Genomic DNA, 24,637 nt, shown 5'->3' on the forward strand with positions numbered 1-24,637 from the left:
ATATTAATAAAAATGCTGCTTTAAATCTTAACTTTCCTTATGAATGTCCTCCTTCATCATCATCATAAGAGAAATGCAACAAGAGCATGTTAAAATCATCAAAAACAACTTTCATCGGTGTGTCTGTGTGGGTTTATAGAGTAATTCCTCCTGCTCGCCACAGGAGGGCAGCAGAGAGCAGAATGGACCACAGAGGAGTCCACAACATCAAAATGCTTACAAAGAAGCAGCATGTTTGATCCTAATCAGTTTGAACATTCACAGATCTGATTCAGTTTACCTCAGTAGAAGACAAACAATGTGAACAAACACAAACCTGAAAAAGAGGGGCCAACACGTTTGGAGCAGAACCTGGCCCGGTTCTGCTCAGCTGTGAGTTCTTTCCTCTGAGGGAGGAGGCCCGCCGAGTTTCGGTGTTGTGATTCAGTAAAAGTGGTTTGAACAGGTTTCCTGGGCCTGCCTCTCCTCCAAACTGAGCGTGTAAAGACGAGAAAAATAACTGTCGCGTAGGCTCCACCAAACCGGAAAGGCGACTTCTGTCTGTCACATGTGTGGTTGTCAAGCAGAGAGGAGGGAGAGCCGGAGCTCAAACAGGTGTAAACCCAACAGGTAGTAAGCTGAGCCTCCGTTCCCTCCAACTATGAGGGCAGAAATCCTTATAGAGTAGGATCAGCTCTTCATGCTTCATCTCTAGGAAAGAATTTTTCTTTTTAACAAAGCAAACCTCCTCTGAGGATGAGAGCGCCTCGTCTCACCTGGACTTCTGGACGGATGGATTTCCTGGAATGATGAGCCTCGTCCTGGTGCTGAAATCCCCCCTGATTGTGTCAAAGTTGGAGCCACTCCTGAGGAGGATGACCTCTCTGCAAAGCAGCGTCCTGCTGTGTCTCTGTGTCCTGCAGATCTTTGGTAAGGCTGGTGGGTGCACGCATGTTGCTGTCATTTGTCCTTCAAACGGATGAGTTTTCTTCATTTACTGGACAACAGAGGTGGAGGTTCATAACATTTCTGGAAAAACAAGTCGATCATTTGTGCTCCTGGTCGAGAGGAACGGCTCTGAGGCCTAGATGCAAATGAGTGTCATAAACTGGCAGCTTCTATCAGGCGCTGCTCTGTTCTCACTGCTTAAGTCTGCTTAAAAAAACAAGGAAAAAAGGTCAATGTTGCTTAATATAGGAAAATGATCTGCAAACAGAAACAAAAACATTTGGCTTGTCAAGACTTTTCAAAACAAGTAAAAACATCTAATCTCATAGGAACCACAAATGTCTTTAAATGAGTATATTTTTACTAATATCAAGCTCATTTTGACTAATATAAAGATCATTTCTAAGATTCATTTTCTCAAAATCATTCTCTAATTAAAATGTTCCCAGTAAGGTTATCTTGACGTTATGCTACCACTAGGATGTGTTTCTAGAAACCAGCCAAATACACTCAAAACAAAAGTATTTTTCTTTTCATCGAAAAGAATAGTAAACTGCATTGATCTTGGCCATACAAATGTCACAGGGTTGAATGAAAATAATGTTATTATTGAGATTCTAGTTTTAAGTGTGTTTTTGCTCATAATAGGTAATATTATCTTAGAATCAAATATCATTGAGATAATTAAGTATCAAAAGTCTTACAATAAGGGAAATGATCTGGCATAAAATCTACTAAGTGAAAAGAATTATCTTACCATTAAAACAATACGCATGTCTAGTCTTGTTTAAGAAAGTTCATCTCACTTAGATTTCACTTTTTGCAGTTCTATGGAGCGGCCGTGGTGCAGAGGTAGAGCGGTCGACCATGTGTTTTAGAGCGGGGGTCAACTGTGGCATACTAGCAAGCTCGGGGGGTCACATCAACATAAGGGAAATGTCAGAAAACGCAGCGATACATGCAGACGAGCAGATTCCACACCAGTCATCAGGCCGGAGTGGTGAAGGAACTTTATTTTTATGAATTAACTTTATTTATATAGCACTTTACAATTGCTTATAACATGCCAAAGTGCTTCACAATAAAAGAAGGAGGAATTAAAAAAAAGACAAGTTAAGAACAAAATATTAAAAAACACCATCAAATTACAAAAGCAGTCAGCAGTAAAATACATAAAAGTTAAAGAAGAACACAATAAAAATAAAATAAAATGCCACCAACTACGGAGCATTAAAAGCCATTCTAAAAAGGTGTGTTTTTAAATAACATTTAAAGCTGTTAAGATCTGACATCATGCACAGTTCTGCTGGAATACTATTCCATAGCCGAGGACCGCCAACGGAAAAGGCTCGGTCACCCCAACGTTTCTGTGGTGACCTGGGCAGATACTGATTAGTAGACCTTAAAACTCTGGAATGGCTACGGACGTTTACAAGCTCAGTTAATATCACTTGGTGAGCAAACTTTTAGACTCATGGACCACAAAGGGTTCAAAAATGTTTCTGAAAAACGCTGTGTTCTGGTAATCACACTCATAGGAGAAAGAAATAACTTGAAATCTGGATGACAACAAATCTTCCAACACTACACGAATGCAGAATTACTTTCTGTAAAGTAAATAAAGGTCAGTGAACGTTTATCAAGGTTATCAATACAATTGATTGATTAAATAGTTCAATATGGTCCCTGGGCTGTAGTTTTCCCCGCCAGGTTTAGGGTCACAGACTCACACCTTGATGGAAAAAACGCCTCACCTGTCTACTCAGCACACTCATCCGCTCTGATGGTAACGGCATGAATCACATTCCAGTCACTCACACATTTGATGCCTTATTAGGCTTCAAACTGCTGGAGGATCCAAGCTACGTCTGAAGGTTTCTCACGGTTGCGATCATCGGCTACAGCCGCAGCATACCCATAGATAAAAATGACTGAACGTTTTTGCTCCAAGATTTCTAAATTGGCATGTTTTAGGGATATTTAAGCAATTTTACTACAACTTCAGCGCTCTTTCATAGTTATTAAACAAAGTTTCCAGTCTTTTAGTAAATGTAACATTTTGTAAATAGCTTTTGCATTTTCAGCAAATCCCTTCAGCAATTTAAGTCAATTTAATTCACCATTTATCATTTTCAGCAACTACTTTCAGCAAAAAACATTCACACTAGCATTATTGCAGGTAATGCAACATTTCTAGTTAAATATTTTTTTCTTTTCTTGTTTTTGTTAAACAATTTGATGCACCACTAATTTAATGTCAAAATTAAAAATGTAAATAAAACAACTCAAAAGTTTGACGTAATCAGTAACTCTGCAGTTCCTCTGCCCTTCCTGTCGCTGCTGCTGTCTGGGTTGGGGGGAGGAGAGGGGGTAGTGCTTCTTTATAACTTTAAGGATGAAAAAAGGAAGAGGAGGAAACATCGGCTCAAAGCAGAGATTTGCCTGTTTTATTTATAAAAATTGCTTCACTCCTTGCTGCATTTTTTGATCGAAGACAAACTTAACTGCCGATTTAGTGTTTTTTTTTTTTTTTTTTAAATACCTTCAACAGCCCACATCCTCTTCTTTCCAACAGATTATCAGCTGATTGGTGGTGCAGTCAGTTAGCATGCTTGTGTTCAAATGCAGCGTTATCTGGTTCAGGCCACCTTAAACTCTACGAGGAGCGCCATTTTCTTTTTTTGCCTGGAGCGCCATGAAGCCCAGGGCAGTGAGACAAAGCGGTTCTGCAGCGAGAACTTCCGCAGACCTTCAGGAACTGAAACAATTTGCAATGAACAATAAACTTCGGCTTAACGTCTAGAGCAGGACTCTAATAACAGCTGTGTGTGTGAAGGCGTCCACAAGCCTTCAGCTCAAACGGATCTGTGGTGTTGGAGAGCGGCTGTACAGGAAAACAAACGCCTCCTCAGAGAGACAGACATAGAGAACTGAAGAGCCCATCAGTTTCTGGTGTTGAAGTTCTGCAGCCACAGAGCTTCAATGTGGTGGAGCTGGAAAAACCCTCTGTGTGTGTGAGTGTGTGTGTGTGTGGTTTATTTGGCCTTTTTTGTTTTTCTGAGGCCTCTCTGTCTGTTTAGTCCAGACATGGTGTCAATACGGTTGATTTAAGAGCCTATCCTGAGCAACGAGTTGAGCCACATATCTTGTCTTGTGCTCAGCTCCAGTCAGAAACAACCTGCTTGCCGGCTCCCAGCGTCTTTATGGTCTTTTCTTGTTGTTGTTCTTATCCGTCCAGCACAAAAGCACTTTTATAAAGTCATGTATCATAGCAGTTTTTTTTCTCAACAACTCCAAACAGGCGATGTTTACAGTTCATCTTACTTATATCTCCTAGTGATGTAAAGCATTTTCCTCTACATCTTTAGGAAAATCTAAAAATTCAAAGCTTAAAATTCAGCTTTTAAACCCATAACATGTACTCAAGCTTTTTTGAACCCAGCCAGCAAATTTAAGCCAACTGGGTCCATATGCTTTAAAAGTGGCAGAAAATATGGCCCCGAATGAGTTTGTCTACAGTTTCTGTGGTGGCTCCACCTGTGTTTGCTCACATTGGCTAAGGTGAAAAATCAGTGGGTAGACTCGCTACGATAGCCAGCTGCCTGGTGGACAGATGATTTGCTAGCTCAATACAGCAGAGCTCATTAGCTTGCTACAAACAAGCTCACTAGCATGCTACGGCGGAGTTCGCTAACTCAATACAGAGAAGCTCACTACAGCACAGCTCGCTAGCATTCAGTGGAGCTTGCTAGCCTAATACAGCGAATCTTGCTAGCTCAATAAAGCGGATCTTGCTAGCTCAATTCAGAGAAGCTCGCTACAGCAGAGCTTGCTAGCTCAATACAGCGGAGCTCACTATCATACTGCAGCAGTTTGCTAGCTCAATACAGAGAAGCTTGATACAGCGGAGCTCACTAGCATGCTACAGTGGCGCTTGCTAGTATGCTACAGCAGAGCTTGCTAACATATTACGCTTTTCACCACGCATCTGGCTAGCGTAGCAAGCTAACCCACTGAATCCCCACTTCAGCCAACATGGGCAAACACAGGTGGGGTCACCACGGAAACTGCAAATTAACCCATTTGGGGCCCACGTTTTCTGCCCACTTTAAACCATGTGGAGCTCACTTGGCCTTGATGGCTGGGAAGTATGCTTTTTTAAAACTAAAAAAAAAATAGTAAACTTTTAATGTACTTTTTAGAGATAACATTTACAAGTTCATGTTAAGTATACTTGAATTATGAATGAATTAAATGGTTTATTTCAAGCAATCTGGTAATAATAAATAAAATAGACACATATTACAGAATCAATTACAAGTTGATCACTTGAAAGGGAGTGGAAGGAAACAAACTTATATAATCCTACCCTGGTACAACTTTACTATTCTCTTTACATGAATTATCAACACCCAGTCCATCAAATATTTCTACCCTCCTACAGGGATAGGGAACCCCAGGCCTCGAGTGCCCCCTTCCTGCATGTTTTCCAACATACCCTGCTCTGGCATGGTCTTATTGGCTGGACACACCTGAACAAGGTAATTGTCATGAGTAGGGACTCATGACAATTACCTGGTGGAGGTGTGTCCAGCCAAAAAGAACACTGGTCACGCAGAAGATATTGCTTAATAGTACATAGACATGAGCAAATGTTCAATGAACTTGTTCAGTAGACATAGACCAAAGACATAGACAGTTAACGCTGAAACATGTTTTTGACACAAATGGAACCTATGATTTTCAAATGGTTGGTACTTCCATTCATTAAACAGGACGTCACCCATACACCACTACAAAATCCAAGTCTGTGGTTGGTCAAAGTTTGACCTGGTTACACGTTTTGAAAATGGTCTGAAAAATGTGTGTAGCTATGAGAGTTTTGAACGCAGACTCGGGGATGTGCACACGTGTGTTTGCATAGACTATCAGTGGAAGTGATTGCTTGAATGTGTGTCGGTGAGGTCGACGTGAGCGCTGCATCAGAGTCCAGACTTGAACTCAACACACTTGAAACTCAACTCAGTCTCAGTTACCATAGAAACAATTTGTTATGAAAAAACATTCATAGCAATTATAAGTTGTAAGACTTAAAGTCTTATGACTTGATTTGTAATTTAAGCCAAAGAAATGAGTCAGACTTTGTATAATTAATTATTTCTGGCAGATTGGACGCGCTCTGGCCTCTGCTGTCTGTCTGTGCTGCACATTCTTCCACATGTTTCCCTTTAGCTTGGCCTGTACAGAAGAAGCTGCAGAAGATCTGCAGTTTTTCCTCGTCTCTGATTTAGTCATGCAGTCATGGGGCAGGGTGTGCAGCGGTTTGACAGCCTCTCAGTTCTGAATCCCTCTGCTTTTTTGGCTACAGAGTCACACCAAACGTTTGTGGATCTTCCTCCAAACAAGTCCATCCAGTCGCTGACGGAGAAGGAGACCATCCTGCCCTGTGTGTTCAAGCCGGGCCAGGGCACCAGTGTGGTGCAGATCACCTGGTTGAAGAAGACTGCATCTCAACCGGAAAACATCATCACTGCACACAATACTGATGGACAGACAGGTTGAGTCCACCAGCTCTTTCTCAAGAAGATTCATCAAAGAAATTCTGTTGAAGTTCTCCTGATTATCTGTTCTTTTCAAGAGAACACCATTAACATATCCAGTATAACATCTTCTAATGTCCCAGAGGTTGTAAATAACTACTTATTCTTGTTTTTTAAAAGTCTGACCTCTGTCTCAGAATGACAATACATTTTACCCCTAAAGTTGCTCTTGTCAAAGAATGTAATAATGAAATGTGAAAAATGTCTGCAGAGGATTTGACATTTAGATGCCTGGTATAATTATGACTCTGGGCTCTCCAGGCTGCCGTAGTTCTGTCCTGCAGCATTCCTGGACTACAAGGAACAATATTTTCACAATTCTTTCTTACTGCACCTTTTAGTGAAAGAGGACATAAACTCAAAACTCACCAAAATTTGAATTGTCTGGTATAAGGTTAAAAATGAATGTTGGGCATAGTAGTAATGCCTCCTGAAAAATGATGACATCACAGAGAGAGAAACCATCAAAAATGGGGGCAAAATATTTTAGAGAACTAAAAAAATTCAAAATCCTCTAACAAAACCAAAACACGCGTATCCAATGGAGGTTTTAGAATGATTATGGGATGGCCACAGTACCCGCGGCTTTGTGGGCATCTTGTAACAAAGTGTGAGACTGATTGATTTTTATAATATCCCAACAAAATGGGACATTAAGACTTTTGTGTGCGCAATCTTTACAAAATTTCACAAACACTGCTTAAGTCTACAACCACCAATTACAATTACAATTTTGTTGACCTTTGACCTTAGGAAGTACAGTGCCAAATCGGGCCCAGAAAAGTTTTGAAAATTGAAAAACAACAACTTGAAACTGAAAGCTGAAAAGCATTGAAACTCAAAAATAAAAGCATGCTTTAATTAAAGTGAACAGAGATTTCTGCAAGTCAAATATAACTGTTTATTACAAAACTCAAATGTTCACTTGAAATCTTTTTTTTGCCTTCTATTTTTTTTCCCAGTTTCAAATCAGAAATCTTGAGTTTCTGCTTTTGGCCCTTTTGTGGGGCGGGGCTTAGATGGGGGACCAATCAGAGTGATGAGGGTGGGAAGTGCTTTTCAAAAAAACAAAAATAAAACTAAAAAAAATCTAAATTATAAATTTGACTTGCAGAAATCATCATTCACTTTTTCAAAGTCTGTTATTTTTTAATTTTTTAGTTTTTAGTTTCAACACCAGTTTTTCAGCTCTCTGTTTTAAGTTGAATTTCAGTTTTCCAAACTTTTGGCCTCGATTTGGCACCAAAGCCTGCCATCTTAAAAAAAGGGTATGGTGGGTAGCACCAGCGGGACATCGCTCACGGCTTTATAACTTATTTTTGGAAATGTTAATTTCACATTTCTATGCTTAGGGATAACTTTTAAAGCTCTAATCAAATCAAAAAGTATTAAGAAAATGAAAATTCATTTGTTTCCTGATGCTGAGTGTGAAAAACAGGTTCTATTTTTTTTTTTTTAGCTTTCTGCTAAACACTGCTGAGGTTCCTCACACATTGCTCTGTCCTCTCCATTCAGTTTTCCCAAAATGGGCCCAGCGGGTCCGCTTCAAAAGCAGGGATCCCATCCAGAACTCCTCCCTGGTCCTCATGAACACAGACATCTCTGATGAAGGGATCTACATCTGCCGCATCTCCTCCTTCCCCGACGGAAACTTTGAAACAGAGATTTCTCTGAAACTGTGGAGTGAGTCCATTTTTTATGGTTGAGTTGTGCAGAATAATCTGGAAACAAAATGTTCCTGGTGGCTGTAGCTGTCTTAGAAGGAAACAAATCATTTGAAAATGCTGGTATTAATGTCCCACTCCAATCAGTTTGATCTATTTTGAACGTGTTCCCAATGGTCTTTTAATTAGATTCCAGCTCAGACCAGGAAAACAAAGACGTTCATGGATCTGTTTGTCTGTAAGTGGATGATCAGAATGGAGCAGAGCAGGAAGCTTGTGGCCCTGATTGTAGTCTTGACGTCACAGCTACAAGCTTTTTAAAACAGCATTTTTTTCTACTCCTGATTCACAAGGATTTGAAGAAAGAAATGCTCAGAATTGTAGTTTTGAGCTCAATTGTATTCCCATTTGTCCTCCATCATCAGAACTTGTTGAAAACACTATTTTGATTGGAGTGGGTCTTTAAGTTTTCAGAAATGTTCCTTTTTACATTGTTGTTTTGAAGTTGAGTCACGGCCTGTGGACTTTCACAACTTGTGAAACTTGTCAACACCATAAACAAGAACCTTCATCAACATTGGATTCCTGTTTAATCCTGTGTTTCCGCCCACAATTGTTTTTAGACAGAAGCCATTAAAAAAAACAGAATGAGTTTTTCTTTTGGGTTCATGAACCTTTGACTGGATGTTCCTGAACCTGATGAAGTTGAAATGTGTGTTAGTGTGTTGATAATACCTGGAGAAATCATTTTTGCATTATTACATTTTAAATCTGCTTGATGTTGTCTTAAAAGAAATAATAAATGTTGATTTAGAAGTTTGATGTCACAGTAATCCGAGGGAAAATTGCTGTTTGCCAGAAACTATTTATGCTTCCGGTGTTCACATCGTTTGGCAGAGACTCAAACTGTCATTTGACAAGAACGTCTCCATTGCTGTTAGATCTGCACTAAAGCTGAAGTCAAAAAGTGTTTGGTTGTGTGAATGTTTACTAATCATTCACACTATAGTGATTCTCCTGCTCCTTTCCGTACGAATTTTGGCGCGAAAAACTCAATCACACTGTCAGAGATTTCATCAATCTTGATATCAAATCGTTCAGCTCATTCAGGACATTACAGCTTGTATTTTAGGTATTCATAAACTTTTTGAAATACTTAGCAAAAACATAACCCTAAGGAAATAAATGAGAAAATCTTCAAATTTTAACGTTTTAAGTAGATTAGCAACAAGCCTTTAAATATATTCATGGGCTATGTTTTCATCTCTATAGTAATTTTCAAAAAAAAATTGGAGTTTAGCTAATATTTTAGCAACATGCTAACGTTTTGGCTATTTTTTATCTACTTAGGAATAGGCTAATTTAGAGTTTAGCTTCAATTTTAGCAACATGCTAACATTTTTGTCTGACTTAGTTTACTGAGGAATTTTAAGCTATTTTGGAGTTTAGCTAGTATTTTAGCATTGTTAGCCTTTTTGGCTAATTTGGCATCTACTGAAGTTTATTTTTGGCTCATTTGGAGTTTAGCTCATATTTAAGCAACACACTAAATATTTTTTTGCAAAACAAGCATGTAATATCTTTAAGCAATCTTACTACAAATTTTTCAGAAATTTAGGTCAACTTCTGCACTCTTTCCAGTCTTAGCCAATTTAACATTTTGCAAATAGCTTTTGCATTTTCAGCAAATCCCTTCAGCAATTGAAGTCAATTTAATTCACCATTCATCGTTTTCAGAAAAAAAGCTTCAGCATCTTCAGCAACTAATTTCAGCAAAAATCCTTCACACTAGCATTATCGCAGGTAATGCAACTTTTCTAGTTTAATATTTGGGATCAAAAGTTCACCAGAATGTGAGCGTGTCTTTTAGGCTGACATGTCACATTATCAGCTCTAGCAGTATTTGTGGGGCGTGTTCCAATACCAAGTCTTAGCCTTGCCCATGTTCCCATTGTCAGAAAGGGAGGGTTTGATGACAAACCAATGGGTCACCAGATCCTGTCTTTACTACCTTGACAACAACTTAAGACAGAACCGTATGATTCTAATCTAAATTTAACAAACAAACAATAACAATGAGACAAAATGAGCTTGAAATATCAGTGAATGGCCTTTATGTCAGCTGTCTGAATCTCAAATCATCTCCTTTTCCCTTCCAGTCATTCCCATTACCTCCCTCGAACCCGTCATTCTGGTGGAGGGAGAACCTCTCAAGCAGGTCGCCTCGTGTCGCTCCTCTGGACACCCAGTTCCTCGACTGTCCTGGGACACCGATCAGCCAGGGCAGTCGTCCAATCGCAACTTCAGTGGTGGAGTGGTCTCCACTCAGTACTTCCTTCATCCACTGAAGAGCATGAATGGGAAGAAGTTGGATTGTCTGGTGTGGCATCCGGCCTTCCTGACCCCACAGAGGATTAAAAATAACCTGGTGGTGCAGTGTGAGTATTCCCCAGAAAGATGTGGAAAGAACAGGCTCAGCAGGTTTTGCAGTTTCTTCGAAATTCTTCTAAAATTCAAAAATAATATCTTGGTCTTTTCCATGAGTAAACTGCGACTGACCTGTTGTTTTTCTGTTTTTTCTTCCAGTCGCTCCTCAAGCCGAGGTGAAAGGGTACAACAATTCGTGGTTTATTGGAATGAAAAACATCGCCCTCAATTGTGTGAGTGGGGGGAACCCTAAACCCCAAAATTTCACCTGGACCAGGTACAAACTCTCTCCCCTCTGTCTCTTACTGAGTAAACTCTACTTGTCTGCTCGTCTGCTTCTATCTATCCTAATAACAGAAACCCTGATGTTTGGGGATTTAATCTTTAGCTTTTCTTTGACCATTATACAGTTTGTGACGCTAAAAGTGTTTAGACTCAATCGCACAGGGGTTAAAATCCAAAACACACCTGAGGTCGCGGGCCGAACAGGATAAACATTTATTGAACTCTCTAAAACTACATTTTTAGAACTTTAAAACTGTAACTTTTTAATATAATTATGAGCATTACCTGTGATGACGCTAGTGTGAATGCTGTAAGCTGAATTTGGCTGCTTAAATGCTAGTGCTGATAGCTGAAGAATCTGAAATTGATAGTCAAAACTGCTGAAGCTGATACCTGAAAACTCAACAAATGGGCACTGGGCGGTCTAGTTATTTTGTGTGGATCACTGCATGTCCTGCACAGGTTTGAATGTTTTCCACTCGCAGACACCCAGTAACCATCCAGCTGGGACTCTTCCAACTGAAACAGCCTCTTACAAAATAAAAAACAAACAACATTTGTTTCACGTCACGATTGTTTAATCGTGACAAAACTGTGGGCCTGATGACACATGCTGACAACTTTAAACATAGCGGAAACTGATTTTAGGTAAACTTGAAGTAATGAGGAAGTGCAGGAGCCTGTTATTGCATAATAAAGCAGCACCACTGGGATTAGATGGTTTTCTTCTTTAGTTTTATTTTTGCTTTGCATCACTGCCAGAGCTGGTATTGACCAAAACCGCCTGCAAATCAGCAACTGAACCTGTGCAGTTCTGGTCTTCAGTGTTGGACTTGCAATGTGGAGAGCAAAACAAACGGTGTAAAGGTGTGAGAAGGTGTAAAGGAGTATGTCAAAAATGTTTAACTGAAAGACAACACCAGGAAACAGACAGAAGTCGTGCTGTTTGTTTATTCTGACACTTGATCTAGGCTGTTTTTGCACATCAGGGCTGCCAAGCTCATAGTTTTATGAAGTGACTTGTTTCCTTTATATCACAGAAACATTGTTTTCTTTTACAAAGTGACAACAAGAAGTGTAACTTTGTACACTGGAAAAATATAACCTTGTCTTAACTTTAAAAATTTAAAGTAATCTGTCACACTTAATTTTTCTACGTCTACTCAATGCAAAAAAAAACATTATTCAGCCCAAACTAATTGCGTAAAATTTTTTTTTAGCCCAACCTATTTTTCTTACATTTACTCAATGTTAATTTTTTTAGCCCAACTTAATTTTTTAAATTTAAGTTAAACATATTACATGAGGTGAAGAAAACCAATGAATTTAAGTTTTTCTAAATCCAAATTAAATAAGTTCTGTTTTTAACTCAATTGAAATGTTCTACTGTATCTAACCTAAAAATATAAACTTGATATCTATTTTTTCATCTTTTAGAAAAAAGTACTTTTTTAAGTTGTTTCAGACAAAACTTCAGGTTCACAATTTAAAAAAAGTACCTTTAAAAAATATATTTTGATGTACAAAGAATCCGAACACATTTCTTGATATATTCAATCTTTATTGTTCCATTAACAGATTTTCATCTAAGCATACAAACGCAACATCTTTGAGGTGTATAAACAACAAAACTCCTCACTAACAATGCACTTTTTACTCGAATGTGAGAAGGAAAGGTACCAAATAAAGCCAAATAGAACCAAATAGTACCAAACTGTCTCTGGTGGAAGGTTGGCGCCCGTGTCTGTCAGCAGAGCCCCCATCAGTGAGAATGTGTGAAAGTGTCTGTGACTGTAAGAAAGGTGCTATATAAGTATAAACCATTTACCTTAAAATCATCAAACTAAATTCTTAAAAACAAATCTTTGCAGTCATAAATTATAACACTGAACTCCACAGTATCACCAAAATGGACTGAAATTTAGAAAATGTGCCTAAAATAACATCTGCAAAGGTTTTCTCATGTAAAATATCTTTGAAAATCACATATTAAAAACATCATCAATGGAAATCTGAGTGAGAATGCAGAATTGAAGCTGGGTGTTAACTCTGAGTTTTTCCCCACAAAGCTCCATGAAGACTTTTTGAACAAAGTCCAGAGTGTTCTGCAGAGTTTTGGAATGTTTTAGGTTGAGTGCATGTATGAGTCTGAAGAACATGTCTGTTGAAACAGAGTGTTTCATTCAGGTTTAACTATCACTCACCTTCTCTATGTCTGAGAGTGGACGGAACCAGTGATGTCCATGGTTTCAGTCTGCAGAACATCACCGTCCAGCATATCCACCTCCTGCAAACATGTACAAGAATGAAAGAAATTAGAGCAAATAAAACATTACAGACCTGTACAGAGGAATGTCTTTGGCACAACTGACATGAAACACATTACTATAAATACAATATAATACTACTAATAAAACCTAAAGTAAATTGCAGAAAATAAATAAGGAAAATATATTGTGATATAAAATAATTGAATATGTCATAATTATGATCACTTTTAGTTAGTTGAATCTACATATAATGTTACTTTTCCTAACCGTATTTGTCTCCACAAATGTATTCCAATGACGGGGCCTTTATCACTCAGGGCATGAGCCTGCTTGGCTATCAGCTGATAGCTGGTGCTCTAATTATTATTATTATATTATGCTCATTTCTAACTTGTACAATTTTGACAAAATATATTTTATATATTGAAAGTTATTCAAGGTTTAAGTTGATTTATTCTGGTATAATATTCCTGACTTTTTATTATTTACAATTATGTTAAAAAGTTACAGTTTTAAATTTTAAAAAATTGGCATTCTGCTAGCTTTTTGGAATATTTGGGCATTTAGTACGATTTTTAGTCTGTTTTGAAATGTAGCTAATATTTCAGCTACGTGCTAGCTGTTTAAGCTAATTTGGGTTTTTTTCAGTTTTTTAGGGTATTCTGAAAATTAGTTATTTTTTAGCTACATGCCAGCTGTTTAGAGTAACCTACGTTTTTTTTTTTATTTGTTTGTTTGTTAGGCTAATTTTCCATTTGGCTAATATTTTAGCTAGCTATCTGTTTCAGTGTTTTCAGCTATCAGCTTCTGCATTTTTAGCTATCAATTTCAGCTATCAGCACTATTATCTTCAGCGGTCAAATTCAGCTTACAGCATTCACACTAGCATTATCACAGGTAATGTTATATATCTAGTTCATAATTATGTTATAAAGTTATGGTTTTAAAGTTTTAAAAATGTAGTTTTAGAGTGTTTAATAAATGTTTTTCCTGCTCATCCTGTGACCTAAGATGTGTTTTAGATTTTGGCTCCTTCCACGATTGAGATAGACACTCCTGTTTTAAAACATTAGATCTCTTTGAGTTTCCTATATTTTCTTTGTAAAACAGCAGAACTGTGTTAAATGACTGATTCGTAAATGTTTGTTTGAAGACAGAAATATGCTTATGAAAGAGTAAATATAAAGCTTGTGGGTTTGTTTTTGTCAAACTGATGATGATAGTATTAGTTGTGATTAGTCATTAAGGAAACACTCCTTGGGACAGAAATTAGTGAGTAATGTTTACTGGTTCCTCTTTGACTTCATGCTAAAGCAACCAGCGGCTTCCTGAATCTGCTGGTTTTCCTCACCTGTGAGCAGGCGGTGGCGTGCGCCGCAGCAGCAGTGGGTAAACCTGTTGTCAGGAGATGATGAAGTAATAATAGCCGGTGTCACAGTGTCATGTTGCAGCTTGTGCCCACAACAGACAGATGAGGCAGTTTCAGCAGAAGAGAGCAGGAAGAAGGGAAGAGCGAGAGCAGAGCGAGCCAAAGGGGGTTGAGAGGAAGAGTGACTGTAGCATGTAAAGATAACTGCTGAGATCTGATAGACACATATGTAAAAACAGCCGTTCCTCTTTCCTGGTTGCAAATTGATTTGAATGAGTGTGTTGTGTTCGGTGAATGGGAGACTGCAGGAAGAACACGCATGAGACAGGACTTATGCTCTGTGCACTCCAGGCAGGAGATGCACGTTCAAGAGCGCGCTAGACGGGCATTCGTGAATGCAGTTTTAGCATACGGACTGTCACCACACGATACCAGCACATGTACTCACAGTTGGAAGAGGCTGGGTGTGAAGCGTCAAAGCGGTACAAATCTCAGGAATCTTGCTCCAGGCTTTTTCTTTCAGTCGCACTTTTAGGAGAAAAGTCTGATGTTTCAGAACAAATCTGCCTAGTTAAAAAAATAAATAAAGAAATACAATAATCTTTTGATCAGTATAAGAAAAATATCAAAGTTTAAGAGGTAAACAATCAGATTATTTTCCATATTTGACACTTCTGCCAGTATTAGTAGCAAATACTTATCGCCAGATACAGCGCCCTCTAGTGGTTGTTAGAGGCTGTTAAAAGACAACCAGTGTTTACTGGGAAAATCGCTAATATATAACCATTTTGATGTCTAAAAAGAGTCAAAAAGTCACTCCTGAGTATAAGATGCACCACTGGCTAAACTATGAAAAAACTGCAACTTATACCCCGGAAAATACGGTAATTCCGGCCAGGCACAAAGCACTGAAGATGATTTTTCTCTATGATCAAGTTGGCACTTTGTGTTTTGCAAAACATGCCACACATATGTTACTACTAAATCTGATTCCCTGATTGGCCCAAGTTCAACTGGGTCAGGTTTCCCCCTGAAGGGCAACCAAACAGGGAAGTTGGAGGCTGACTCCACCCATAGTCAAAATGTTAAAATCCAGTCAGAGGGGCGGGGCTTGGGGTCAGGACTGTTATCATTACTGGAGCTGCAGATCATGACGTTGGACTTGTGAAACTTACATGGTTTGACCAATCACAAAATTCAACTGTAATTCCTCGATTCTACCTATGGGGGGCAGCACACTGATGGTTTTAAGACTATTATTTTCAAGACATAAACAAGTTTATTTTAATTTGTCAAAAATTTGTCAATGACCAACATAAAGCACTTTTAAGCCCCATTTATAGAAGTCAACGGACAAAAAGAAGTTGATTTAGGGTTCGGTTGCCTTTTAAATGGCCACACGCTCAGAAATGTAACATGTAAACGCGAGAGTTTTGAACAAGAAACAAGAAATGTTGATGACATCCACTCTAGATTGGCTGATCAAACACCTGCAGGAGTTTTTCAAATGTTGTTTTTTACGATTTGATTGAAAAATCAAAGAAACTGCTAACTTTAGCTTCTTTCTTATTGATTTGCAAAAGAGGAAATCCTTGCATGTTGTGCAAAGATGGAATTCATGTGACTTCTGGTGGTTTTCCAGTGCTCACAGCTAAAGTTCCACTTCCTTTTTCTGCTCCCTGTTACTTTGATCCATCTGTGCTTATCTTCTGAGATGACACTCTGTTCTTCTATACCTTCCTGCTTTTGTCAGTCAGAGTTCAAAATGTTGATTCTTTCTACCAACTGTAATTGTTTTTATTTTATTTATTTGTGCTTGTACTGTCATCAATTATACAGCACCAAATAACACAAATATAAGTCTGTATTTAAAATGGATTTACTATTCTTGTATTTTTTTCTTTAGACCATGTGTCTGGATTTAATTGTCACAACAATCTCTGCTATGTAAAAGAATCTTAGTGGAGTTGCACAACATCCTCGTTAGATGAGAAAAGTTCTGCAAAAAATGTTTTTATTCCGTCACTAAAAAATAAATGTAACAAAGTGATTTGAATCTTTGTTGTCAACACTGTTAAGCAAACGCTGCATTTGTCTGCTCTGACTGCAGAATTGGTGGAGAGCTGCCTAGAGGAGCGAGGGCGCATCCTGATGGAAGACTTGAGTTTGTGGAGCCGCTAACCTCCGAGGATAAGGGCACGTACCAGTGTGTGGCTGCAAACACAGTGGGGGAAGCAGCAGCCCAGGTGGACATTAGTTTGAAAGGTAAAGTTTTTTTGTTTTTTTCTACATTCTATTTGTCAGAATATAACTCACTGTGGTACAAGTCACAGGAGCCAAACAAAATGCATAATAAGAAAGAAAAAAATCATCTGTAAGTCACATTGTAGAATAAGCTGTGCTTTCTGGAGAAATTGTTTGCTTTTTGTGAAAAAGAAAAAGAAAAAAAATAACAACAATAAAGTGCTAAAAATCAATTGAATCTTTATTTATTTTGCAAGTGACCACGGTATAAGTGTGATAATGCTCAATGACCTGAACATTTTCAGGAATTAACGAACACCATGAAAACCTGGATCATCTGAGGCGAAGCAGAAGATCGTTGCTCTGCAAAGTGTAACTTATTTGCGTTAATAAATATTGATATTTAGTATTTAAAACTTTTTTTTAATTAAACACACGCATGAACGTGTTAACGCTGTCACAATCCCAGTTTTTACTCACGGCAAACTTAATCAAATAATCCATTATGGTGAAGAAAACTCTGGTTTTATCTCCTTTTTAGAGATTCCGTTTGCAAAGATGAATTTCTGTTCTGCTTAACAGACTGTGTATATATTTTAGTTGGTTTTGGAATAATCAATGGTTTCCTTGAAGTCTGTTTTTCTCCAACATCTTTCAGCAGCCCTGCATTGTCTCTTTAATTGTTTAACTTCCTCAGTTCCCCAAGGGGGAGTGGATTTGACACATATCTATTTAGATTTTAGTAGAGCACTTGAATCATTTTTATTAAAACTTTCAACGATTACATCACAGGAGGATAAGATAAGTGAGGAGTTGGAGTAAACAGATGTAATGCATTTTACAACCACTTCTGCAGTCAAGTGTTGTTTCTTCACAGTTCTCACTGAGGTTTTTGTTTGATAAAACCAGTAATGTTTAAAAACATACATTAATGGTCACATACAGCCAGGTCCACAACAGTGGACAGACTCGTAGATAAACCAAGACTTATGACAAGGACAAGAAGAGAGCAAGTCCATGAAGTGAGTAGAGCAATAGTCTGACTGATGTCTACAGTATATGCAGGTTAAAATCTCTAGTTACAATCATGTTAAAGGAAGTGCAGATTGATGCTCATGACTCTAAAATCTGACCAATGAAAACAGTGCCCTGTGGTCATGGTACACTGGAATGCATAGAACTAAAGGACTGCTAAAAGCACCACCTTTTTGCCCTTCCTGGTTGAAAAACCAAAAGTGAAAACAGAGCCTGTGTGAGAACAGTGGATACGTCTGTGCCCTGCCAAGTTCCTCTCAAAAGAGACCATCAATGTCATAATCTGAGATCAAATTTTTTAGAATAAGTCTTGTTAGACTAAGATCTAACATTAAAAATGACCATGTTTGAAGAGAATGGTAAATTGATGGGTGAAGTTATTGCCTGAGACTTTGGTGCTTCCTTTTGTGGATGAAGCCATTGGTGCTTTGGTTTTCTCCAAACTATTGTCCCCCTAAATGAAGAACTGTCGGTGACAATGGGATCGGCTGCGGGGACAACTCGCAAAAGGGGAAGTAGAAACTGGAGATATGAAATCCAGTCAGTCATTTAAAGATGTCTGCACAGATGATGCTGAAGTTTGGACTAATGTGGACACAGGGACTAGAGATGTTTGAAGAGTGTATCTGAAGTTAGCAGCTAGAATGTTACCACCAGGTGCAGTGGGATGGGTTCCATCAGCTTCATTTCAGAACAAGTTCAAATTGTCAATAAAAACACATTTGTTCAGGCTGGGAGCAGATTGGAGGTAGATACCCACCTGTTTTACAAAGTTTGACAAACGCCTTTCAGGTTGTTTTGGACTCAATAAGACATATCATTAAAACCCAGATGAGATCTCAGCTTCCTAACTGGGGAACCAAAATAGCAAAGTAACTGGAAAAACTGAGTTAAAAAGTAGGCATTCTTAGTTATGGAGTCCCCAAATATTGCCTATCTCAAGGGGAACGGGGTAGGAAGAGACGCAGCAGTGTTTACATCATCTCTGCCAGAGAGTACCTCTAAAACAGTGGCCTCATATTGCAGTTGCTGGCCAGTCTGTGATGGCTGAGTGGCATGAGGACCCCTGGAGTGATAGCAGACAGCTGTGTGGAAGATGACAATGTCAATGATCAGGAGGACCAGGACCAGAAGGAGGTTCTGGCTGAATTTTACAAGTCTTCCTCTGGGCTCTACCATGTTATACCAGGATATCCGTGGCCTCTCTCTGCATACCAGGTAAATTGGTAGTTGTGCCCAAGACTGGTTGAGTCTGTGGTGCTGGGATTGTAGCAAAGGGAACCGGAGAGACTGCAGCCAGGATCGTGTAGTGGCTTTTGAGTCCCAGCAGAACTCCTTCAGGACAATCGGACAACCACTTGTTCATCCATTGTTGTTTGGGACCACAAAGAAGGTTGTGGGCACGTTGAAGGGTCCCTTAGCACTAATTCCTGTAGTGAACCCTTAAGTGAGGCTGGGAGGGCAGCTTTCATTTCCATTTAAGCTTTGAGAAGACAACTGTCTTCCTTAAGGTCAATATTAATTCCTAAGAGGATGTGAGTCCAGGTCATTGGTTGTGTTAGGTCACATATGTCAAAGTCAAGGCCCGGGGGCCGGGTCCTAACCTAGCCTTTACCCAGTACTGGACAGTCTGTACCGGACGCGGTTCAGTACTGGTTCCGGACGTGGTACCAGACGTGGACCAGGCTAGGGTTAGGATACCGCGTTAGGGTACCGGTCTCGGTGTTCGGTCTGGATTCATATCTTACCTTATTGCTGCTTATCCATGTGCCATTTTCTCAGAATCATCTATCTTCTGTAAGATGGTCACAAGTCCTTATGAGCTATTATCAAAGCTGTGAGTTTTTTCATTTTCGTCATTTGGTGTGTGAAACAGATGTCATATTCATACACAAATCCATCTCTTGCTGCAGATCCTCCCCTTCTGGACGAAAGGTTAATGATTCTCATCGTGGCTGTTGTCTGTGGACTCCTGATCTTGATGGTCATCATCGTCATCTCTGTCATATGTTACCACAAGCGCAAGAACAAGAAACTCAAGGAGGAGCTGAATAAGAAGACGTAAGAAACATGAAAAATAGAGATTTTTAAGATTAGAAATAATCTGATGGAAGGTTAATTTATCCTCACAGGGCAGATTAAATGTTAAATAGGGACATAAAAATGGAAAATGAAACAGATAATCATGCTGTAACTCATAATTTTTCCTTTGAAATTCTGATTTTTGCAGAGACGAAGTTGATACTCTGTCCAGACAGGCTTCTGTTAGGAGAGTTCATTCTGCCAGCACTGACGCCAGGGGACTGGTAAAGTCTGAAGCCTTCTTTTCTAATATCAATCATGAATGTTCTGAATATATGAGAACCAAATTTGTGGTTTGCTGTTGTGTAAAACATACTTTGTTGTCTGCTGAGATTTGTGGGATTTTGGAATGAATTGAGAGAGGACTTCCTTTGACTCACGTTTAGTGTTTTCTTTTTGGGCTGCAGATTGAAGAATTCCCCGTTAGAGTGTCAGGAGTTCTGAGACAGAGCCAGAGTTCCCTCGGGGTCAGTCTAGAAATCACCCTGCATGCAGACCTGGGGGCTGGGGCTGAAGCTTTACTGTCCAGATGCCAGACGGCTAAGTTCTGAGCGTCTATGAGTGAACTCAGAATGTAGTGCATCTCACATATGTGGAATATTATCTGGCTTTTTTCTTAAGGGCTGGTTTGAATACTCAAAACTTTTCTTCTCTTCTTTCCTACTAATGACTAAAATACTGTTTAGGCTGTTGAGTTCATAGCATCAAATTAAGAAATCCTTATTTTAAAGAATTGCTTTTTTATTTTTCTTTCTTTTATTTTTTTTTCATTCTTTTTCCTCCTCTTTTGTCCTCATCAGTCTTACACTGCTGGGTTTTATTTTAGTTTGGACCTTGGTCCTTGGTAGTCTTAGATTTTAGGCTTTGTTTATTTGTTTTCTTTAGGTAGTTTTGGTTAAGGAGCTGCTGACTCTGACGGTCGACATGTCTGGATCAGCAGTCTCCATGACTTATTTTATGTTTGACCGAGGAGCCACAATGGAGAGATAAAAGAGCCACATGTGGATCTGGAGCTGCAGGTTGCAGACTCCTGGTTTAAACAATAGTTGGTTGTAGCTGAATGGAATAAGTCATGAGACCCTTTGAGAAGATTTATGTATGTTTTGCCTTTCATGCCTCAACCATGTCCAAATTCATGAGCTTTTTGCAGAGAGAGAAAGTTTATTTCATCTTCAGAAACAGAGAAGGGTACTTAGATATGAATTCTAATTAGTTCTGCCATCCTCTGTGTTGTTTAGTTTTTCTCTTTCTCTCAGTTTGTGAAGGATTATGGGAAAGGTAAAGAAATTAATTGGATATGCTGAAGACCTGAATGGTGCTCATAACCTTCAGATTTCGGTCACAGTTTCAAGGCAGTGGAGTAGTCACATTATAAATGGTGTCAGAAAGGAAATATAAACTTTATTTAAATGTATCCAAATTGCTGCTGTATTTACTGTGGAATTAGACCCTGTAACGATTTTATGCTGAACTAACACTTCCAGTATACCTGTTTTGCCTCTGAAGGCCCAGACATGCTCCCTGTGGTACAAAGATTGGGAATTGTTAAGGAGATTCAGCTGCTCCAAGTGCTTTCTATTTGTCAAAAACTCCCCAAATTATACTATACTTATTACGTTATTTAATCACATTATATTTTATTATTTCTAAAACCAAGATTACTTTTGGGGGATTAATGCCTTTAGTTTTCTGTAGGGCTGGGCGATACTGAGCATTTGGGTATTGAACCGATACATGTCAATAACACCAATATCGATATTTTTCATAAATGTGGTGGGTCTGACATGAACCTCAAAATCTTAATTGTTTTTAATTGCTGTGAATTGTTTTTTGGAAGTTTCCCTTTTTTAATTACTTGATAAACATAAAAACAAATTAATGGGAATACTTTATGACTTCAGTGGGTCAGGGTCTTTAGAACAGAGTCTACTTCATGCTGAATGTGCTTTCTTGTTTCTGGTCCCCGCTGTGGTTCTAATCTAATTCGTGTATTGTTCATCTTTTCAGTACAGTTGCATAAATAACCAAATATTTATCATCTTCCTTAAAATAATATTTCCTATATTAGAAATGTCATCTTTAAAGGACAGAAGGAAACATTTCAATCTGCTAATGGTTGCCTGTGTGCGTGCTTATGGGTGCAGGAGCAGGCCTGTTGCCGTGACAGCAGATCCACGATCTCGGCGTTTGACTCTCTGGGCAGGCCGGCCATCCACAGATCAACAGAGCGCTATCAGCACAGAGATGAGAACATGTACAGAGTGGAAGAATTTGTGAGAAGCTCAGTAAGCTCAGTAAGTGTGTCACCTTTGGCGTGTTGTTTGGGCATGCCTGTGCTTGATTTCACACAGCTGTGGAATGCTAGATCAGAAGCTTTTCCATCCCCGCCCTGTGAAAACTATACCATCAGTGAGTGCTATTGCTTTGTGTCGTTCCAGCAAAAGGCCCATTACTACCAACCTCTCGTGGCAAACAACTACTCTGTGGGAAATTCACACGATGGCTTCAGACATCTGAACGGCAGCGCCATTATCGCAGCTGATGGAGGATCACGACAAGGGAGTGTTCTGAAAAACCACCAGGTCCCTCCGATGAGCTACGGCTACTCAAGTGTCATGGACGATGAGGATGTTGATGAGGGGCTGGGTGGTCCAGCCAGCCAAGAGCATCCTGATGATCAAGACAGTGTGACCAACAGCTTCCACGTGTCTGAGCCTCACTGCTCATAAACGCCAGAAAGGAGGACACGTATGATGTCACACAAGGATCAGCTTAGAGTGAACGAAAAAACAGACCGAAAACTTGGAAAATAGACATTGTAACTGAAAAAAAAAATGAAAATTGGAAAACAAGACATAAAAATAAAATTAAAAAAATAAAAACTTGAAATAAATCTTAACATTAAAAAAATAAAAATTGAAAAAACCTTGAAAACTTGAAATAAATCTTGAAAATTTGAAAAACTACTGAAAAGTTGAATAAAAAACATATAAATGTAAAAATTACCAATTGGAAAACAATGTATCCATTAGTAAAAGCTGCTGTTTTGTATTTTCAACTTTTTTTTTTTTTTTTTGCTTTTCTGAATCTTAACTTTCAGTCCTCAGTTTAAAGTGCCAATTCTGATTTTTAGGTATTTGCTGCTGAGCCCAGTTTTACATGGGGTGGGGCTTGGAGCTCATTGGCATTTTCAAAAAAGTTGAAAATTCAAAACAGCAGGTGTTACTAATCGATTAATTCTTTTTCAATTGGTAATTTTTACATGTATAGTTTTTTTTTAATTCAAGTTTTCAGTATTTTTTTCTAATTTTCAAGATTTATTTCAAGTTTTCAGGTTTTTTTATTTTCAAATTTTCCGTTTTTTTTTCAAATCTTCAAGATTTATTTCAAGTTTTCATTTTTTTACATTTTTTAATAATTTTTTTTTCAAATTTTCATTTTTTTCAGATCTTCACGATTTATTTTAAGTTTTCAATTTTTTTCAAATTTTCTTTTTTTTCAAATCTATAATGTCTTGTTTTCAAATTGAGATTTTTTTTCAGTTACAATGTCTGTTTTTCAAGTTTTCAGCCTGTTTTTTCGTGCACTGTAAGCTCATCCTGATTTGACCCCATGGACATGCCCCTCTTTACGTGGTCTCACAGATGGTTTAGCAGCTCCAAAGAAAATCGACTTTGAGGAATCTGGATCCTGACTGCGATGTTTTGTTGTTTCTAGTGAATTGAGTAATTAGAGTACAAAAAAGACAGTTAATTCAAAGGGTTTCCAGCGTTTTCTTGTAGCTCTGATCAGCTGTCAGGGAATGCAGCCGACACGCCCTGTGAGGAGATACTGAAAGCACTCAGGGACACATCCAGGAGGAAATCAGTCACAGTGGGAGGAGTCACACAGACTGTGGGAAAGTGGGTAAATCAGAAATTCTGATTGCAACACTCCTGCACTTGAGTTTAAGAGGTTTGGCATCTGATCCTGAACTTTTGGTTTGTAACCTCTGGCCACACCTGGAAGAAACATTCCTCCGCTCCATCCTCCTGCCCCTTTTCTCAGCAGAAGCACTGAAACTGACAGAAACTCTGATCTTCTGGCAATATTTTGTACAAACTTTTAAAATAATCTTTTTGTGTTGATGTCTTTGTTATGCAGCCCAGGTCATATGTTTTCACAGATTGGGTCCACACCACACACGGGTGGAAATGTGGCATTTTTATGTTGAGCCACATAAAGGGATTTGTTTTAAAACTAAAAACAAGCTCTGAAGACCTGCTCAGGAGAAAATAAATCCCTCTTACAAGTAGACCGGAAACTATAGAGGTGTTATCTAAGGCATTTAGGGTGTGTTTTATGTTAATATGTTGGTGAAGTCCTCAGATGTGGAGCATTGTGACACCAGTAATAAATTTAGGATTTTTATTTTTGGCAAATATGAAGTATTATTTTTTGTGAATTGTTGTGTGGAATTCAGTTGGTACACCAATTGGTCTAAATGTCAGAAATAAAAGATAATCTAAGTCTTATATGTTTACAGAAAGAGGACAGGTTGCAACAACTGAGCACATGATGCATTTGTTGCAAACAGCGCCCCCTAGTGTGCACAGCTGGAGCAGTCAGTGCACAGCAGGACCCCTAAACTGGGGGCGTCCAAATTTTTTCTGAGGGCCTGATATGGTGAGGTGAAGAAGTCTGAGGGTCAACCAATCAGCCTGCATTATTTGAACCCTTAAAGTAATATTATAC

The 24,637-nt window shown here is 38.7% G+C and overlaps 1 protein-coding gene across 2 annotated transcripts; it reads left to right on the forward strand.

Moving 5' to 3' along the window:
• The first annotated feature begins 573 nt into the window (after positions 1-573).
• LOC112156091 (nectin-4) lies at positions 574-23,240 on the forward strand. Of its 2 annotated transcripts, XM_024288248.2 has the most exons (11): positions 574-909; positions 6,296-6,484; positions 8,043-8,210; positions 10,351-10,629; positions 10,778-10,895; positions 16,653-16,807; positions 19,735-19,882; positions 20,052-20,127; positions 20,311-20,370; positions 22,048-22,197; positions 22,342-23,240. In XM_024288248.2, exons 1-11 carry the CDS (start codon positions 786-788, stop codon positions 22,630-22,632), a joined length of 1,758 nt encoding a protein of 585 aa, XP_024144016.1. In that variant the 5' UTR covers positions 574-785; the 3' UTR covers positions 22,633-23,240. The 2 variants fall into 2 exon arrangements, with proteins under 2 accessions (XP_024144016.1, XP_024144017.1); XM_024288249.2 differs by lacking the exon at positions 20,311-20,370.
• The last annotated feature ends 1,397 nt before the right edge of the window (positions 23,241-24,637 follow it).

Source organism: Oryzias melastigma, linkage group LG18, assembly GCF_002922805.2.
Source record: "Oryzias melastigma strain HK-1 linkage group LG18, ASM292280v2, whole genome shotgun sequence".
Classification (NCBI taxonomy): domain Eukaryota; kingdom Metazoa; phylum Chordata; class Actinopteri; order Beloniformes; family Adrianichthyidae; genus Oryzias; species Oryzias melastigma.